Source organism: Ictalurus punctatus, chromosome 24 (genome assembly GCF_001660625.3).
Source record: "Ictalurus punctatus breed USDA103 chromosome 24, Coco_2.0, whole genome shotgun sequence".
Classification (NCBI taxonomy): domain Eukaryota; kingdom Metazoa; phylum Chordata; class Actinopteri; order Siluriformes; family Ictaluridae; genus Ictalurus; species Ictalurus punctatus.
In genome coordinates, this window is record NC_030439.2 from 365,001 (window position 1) to 369,560 (window position 4,560).

The 4,560-nt window shown below is 56.1% G+C and overlaps 1 protein-coding gene across 1 annotated transcript; it reads left to right on the forward strand.

The window, feature by feature from the left end:
- Window positions 1-3,678: 3,678 nt before the first annotated feature.
- Window positions 3,679-4,560, forward strand: LOC128629098 (uncharacterized; the record flags this gene model as incomplete). The annotated part of the gene is given in 3 exon segments (XM_053675463.1): window positions 3,679-3,736; window positions 3,801-3,997; window positions 4,147-4,560. Coding segments are annotated over 3 exon segments (669 nt in total), but the record flags the coding sequence as incomplete, so codon positions are not given.

The window sequence follows — 4,560 nt, forward strand, 5'->3', positions numbered from 1 at the left end:
GTGGACTCCCATGCCGATTTCCCTCGGGCTTAGCTCCAGGGGGACTTTCACGGCCTGGCTGCCCCGGGCTCGGTGCAGTATTTTCGGGCAGAACGAGAAAGCTCCACGGCGGTTTCCCTCGGTCTTGGCTCCAGGGGGGCTTTCACGGCCGGGCTCCCCCGGGCTCGGTGCACTTTTCTCGGGCAAGATGTCACGCAGGCCTGGGGGTATTTTCGAGCAGTTTCGCGATTTTTTCTTACAGCAGTAGCACACCTCTGAAACACGGTGCCATGTTTTACCACGTTGTTGTTATTATTGTTATTGTTATTATTATTATTATTATTATTATTATTATTATTATTATTATTATTATTATTATTATTTTCATTCATTCGTTCATTCGTTCGATCGTTTATTTCCCCCAAAGCCGGGGGAAGACGCTCGAAATCGGGCAAAGCTACCATTTTAAAAATCAATCACCGCAGCGTGATTTTGCCCGGAAACGGTCCTCCGTGCCTGGGGAAGCCCACAGCTGAAGCCCCTGGTGGAGCTCGGTTCAAGGGAAATGTCCCTGGAAGTCTGCCATTTTGCCCGAAAATAGTGCATCATGCCTGGGGAAGCCCATAGCTGAAGCCCCTGGTGGAGCTCGGTTCAAGGGAAATGTCTCTGGAGGTTGACCATTTTGCCCGAAAATAGTGCACTGTGCCTGGGGAAGCCCATAGCTGAAGCCCCTGGTGGAGCTCGGTTCAAGGGAAATGTCTCTGGAGGTTGACCATTTTGCCCGAAAATAGTGCACTGTGCCTGGGGAAGCCCATAGCTGAAGCCCCTGGTGGAGCTCGGTTCAAGGGAAATGTCTCTGGAGGTTGACCATTTTGCCCGAAAATAGTGCATCATGCCTGGGGAAGCCCATAGCTGAAGCCCCTGGTGGAGCTCGGTTCAAGGGAAATGTCTGTGGAAGTCTGCCATTTTGCCCGAAAATAGTGCATCATGCCTGGGGAAGCCCATAGCTGATGCCCCTGATGGAGCTCGGTTCAAGGGAAATGTCTCTGGAGGTTGACCATTTTGCCCGAAAATAGTGCACTGTGCCTGGGGAAGCCCATAGCTGAAGCCCCTGGTGGAGCTCGGTTCAAGGGAAATGTCTGTGGAAGTCTGCCATTTTGCCCGAAAATAGTGCACAGTGCCTGGGGAAGCCCATAGCTGAAGCCCCTGGTGGAGCTCGGTTCAAGGGAAATGTCTCTGGAGGTTGACCATTTTGCCCGAAAATAGTGCACAGTGCGTGGGGAAGCCCATAGCTGAAGCCCCTGGTGGAGCTCGGTTCAAGGGAAATGTCCCTGGAAGTCTGCCATTTTGCCCGAAAATAGTGCATCATGCCTGGGGAAGCCCATAGCTGAAGCCCCTGGTGGAGCTCGGTTCAAGGGAAATGTCCCTGGAAGTCTGCCATTTTGCCCGAAAATAGTGCATCATGCCTGGGGAAGCCCATAGCTGAAGCCCCTGGTGGAGCTCGGTTCAAGGGAAATGTCTCTGGAGGTTGACCATTTTGCCCGAAAATAGTGCATCATGCCTGGGGAAGCCCATAGCTGATGCCCCTGATGGAGCTCGGTTCAAGGGAAATGTCTCTGGAGGTTGACCATTTTGCCCGAAAATAGTGCATCATGCCTGGGGAAGCCCATAGCTGAAGCCCCTGATGGAGCTCGGTTCAAGGGAAATGTCTCTGGAGGTTGACCATTTTGCCCGAAAATAGTGCACAGTGCCTGGGGAAGCCCATAGCTGAAGCCCCTGGTGGAGCTCGGTTCAAGGGAAATGTCTGTGGAAGTCTGCCATTTTGCCCGAAAATAGTGCACAGTGCCTGGGGAAGCCCATAGCTGAAGCCCCTGGTGGAGCTCGGTTCAAGGGAAATGTCTCTGGAGGTTGACCATTTTGCCCGAAAATAGTGCATCATGCCTGGGGAAGCCCATAGCTGAAGCCCCTGATGGAGCTAGGTTCAAGGGAAATGTCTCTGGAGGTTGACCATTTTGCCCGAAAATAGTGCACAGTGCCTGGGGAAGCCCATAGCTGAAGCCCCTGGTGGAGCTCGGTTCAAGGGAAATGTCCCTGGAAGTCTGCCATTTTGCCCGAAAATAGTGCATCATGCCTGGGGAAGCCCATAGCTGATGCCCCTGATGGAGCTCGGTTCAAGGGAAATGTCTCTGGAGGTTGACCATTTTGCCCGAAAATAGTGCATCATGCCTGGGGAAGCCCATAGCTGATGCCCCTGATGGAGCTCGGTTCAAGGGAAATGTCCCTGGAAGTCTGCCATTTTGCCCGAAAATAGTGCACAGTGCCTGGGGAAGCCCATAGCTGAAGCCCCTGATGGAGCTCGGTTCAAGGGAAATGTCTCTGGAAGTCTGCCATTTTGCCCGAAAATAGTGCATCATGCCTGGGGAAGCCCATAGCTGATGCCCCTGATGGAGCTCGGTTCAAGGGAAATGTCTCTGGAGGTTGACCATTTTGCCCGAAAATAGTGCACTGTGCCTGGGGAAGCCCATAGCTGAAGCCCCTGGTGGAGCTCGGTTCAAGGGAAATGTCCCTGGAAGTCTGCCATTTTGCCCGAAAATAGTGCACAGTGCCTGGGGAAGCCCATAGCTGAAGCCCCTGGTGGAGCTCGGTTCAAGGGAAATGTCTGTGGAAGTCTGCCATTTTGCCCGAAAATAGTGCACAGTGCCTGGGGAAGCCCATAGCTGAAGCCCCTGGTGGAGCTCGGTTCAAGGGAAATGTCTCTGGAGGTTGACCATTTTGCCCGAAAATAGTGCATCATGCCTGGGGAAGCCCATAGCTGAAGCCCCTGATGGAGCTAGGTTCAAGGGAAATGTCTCTGGAGGTTGACCATTTTGCCCGAAAATAGTGCACAGTGCCTGGGGAAGCCCATAGCTGAAGCCCCTGGTGGAGCTCGGTTCAAGGGAAATGTCCCTGGAAGTCTGCCATTTTGCCCGAAAATAGTGCATCATGCCTGGGGAAGCCCATAGCTGATGCCCCTGATGGAGCTCGGTTCAAGGGAAATGTCTCTGGAGGTTGACCATTTTGCCCGAAAATAGTGCATCATGCCTGGGGAAGCCCATAGCTGATGCCCCTGATGGAGCTCGGTTCAAGGGAAATGTCCCTGGAAGTCTGCCATTTTGCCCGAAAATAGTGCATCATGCCTGGGGAAGCCCATAGCTGATGCCCCTGGTGGAGCTCGGCTCAAGGGAAATGTCTCTGGAGGTTGACCATTTTGCCCGAAAATAGTGCACTGTGCCTGGGGAAGCCCATAGCTGAAGCCCCTGGTGGTTCTCAGTGTCTCCGGTGGGGTTTTTTTTTCTAAGTCCGAAAATTTTTCTAAGTCCAAAAATTTTTCTAAGTCCGGAAATTTTTCTAAGTCCGAAAATTTTTCTAAGTCCGAAAATTTTTCTAAGTCCGGAAATTTTTCTAAGTCCGAAAATTTTTCTAAGTCCGAAAATTTTTCTAAGTCCGAAAATTTTTCTAAGTCCGAAATTTTTTCAAAGTGAGGTTTTCACCGTCGGGGCGTGAGAACCAGGCGCTCTCCCCCGATCCCGCATCCCGGCCGGAGTGCACTTCTTCGGGCTCGCCCCTCGGCCGGAGGACCCTCACTCGGGGTGGTTTCCAGAGGGGTACCGTCGGGCTCATGAGCGATCGTAGGAATTGACGGGGTCCAAGCACTCCGGGATGGCGGTTATGCCTGGCTACTCCGTCCGAGGGAAGAGGCGCCCGAGGCGGCTCCCGCGTCTCTCCCCGGTCCCCGGATAGCCCGCGGAGCTTCTGATTTCTTCCGTTTTCGCCGTTTTCAGAGCTCCGCTCTCCCCCGTCTCTCGGAGCGCCCGGTGGTGGTGAGGTCGAGGGGAGTGAGCGGGAGGCCCGGGGACGGGACCGGGAGGGCGGCCTCCGCGTCCGTCTCGCGTGGGCCTTCCCGGAGGACGGTTCCGCTTTCGCCAGTCGTTCGTTCAGAGTCCTGAACTTTTTCCCAAGTGCCGTTTTCACCTCCGGGGTGCAAGGACCGGGCGCCCTCTCCGCGTTTCGCCCCCCGACCCGACGCGCGCCCCCCGGGCCGCCCCCGCGCCCCGTCCCTCGTCCGGACGGCGTCCGCAGAGGTGGGGTTTCGCGGAGGGGTGCCGTCGGGCTTGTGAGCGATCGTAGGAATCGACGGGGTCCAAGCACTTCGTGGCGGCGGTCGTGCCGGGCGACGCCGTCCGAGAGAAGAGACCGCGAAGGCGGCTTCGACGTCTGTCTCTCGGGGCCCTCCCGGAGGACCCGACCCGGCTCTTCCTTTCGCTCTCGCCCGCGCCAAAGTGCGGTTTTCCCCTCCGGGGTGCAAGAACCGAGCACTTCCGACCACGGTCGTCGCGCGCCCCCGAGAGAAGAGACCAACGCGGAGGCGGCTCCGCGGTCTTTCTCTCAACCCTGGTAGATACGAATACGTCGCACGCCTGGGGTAGGCTCCTGCCCGGCTTCGGCCGCTATGGGCACGGCGGTCGCTACCCCGCCCCGCGTGTCGTCCCCGCGAACCCGAACGTCGACGGGTCCTCCCGGACCCGGAGCCGTGACGGGGAG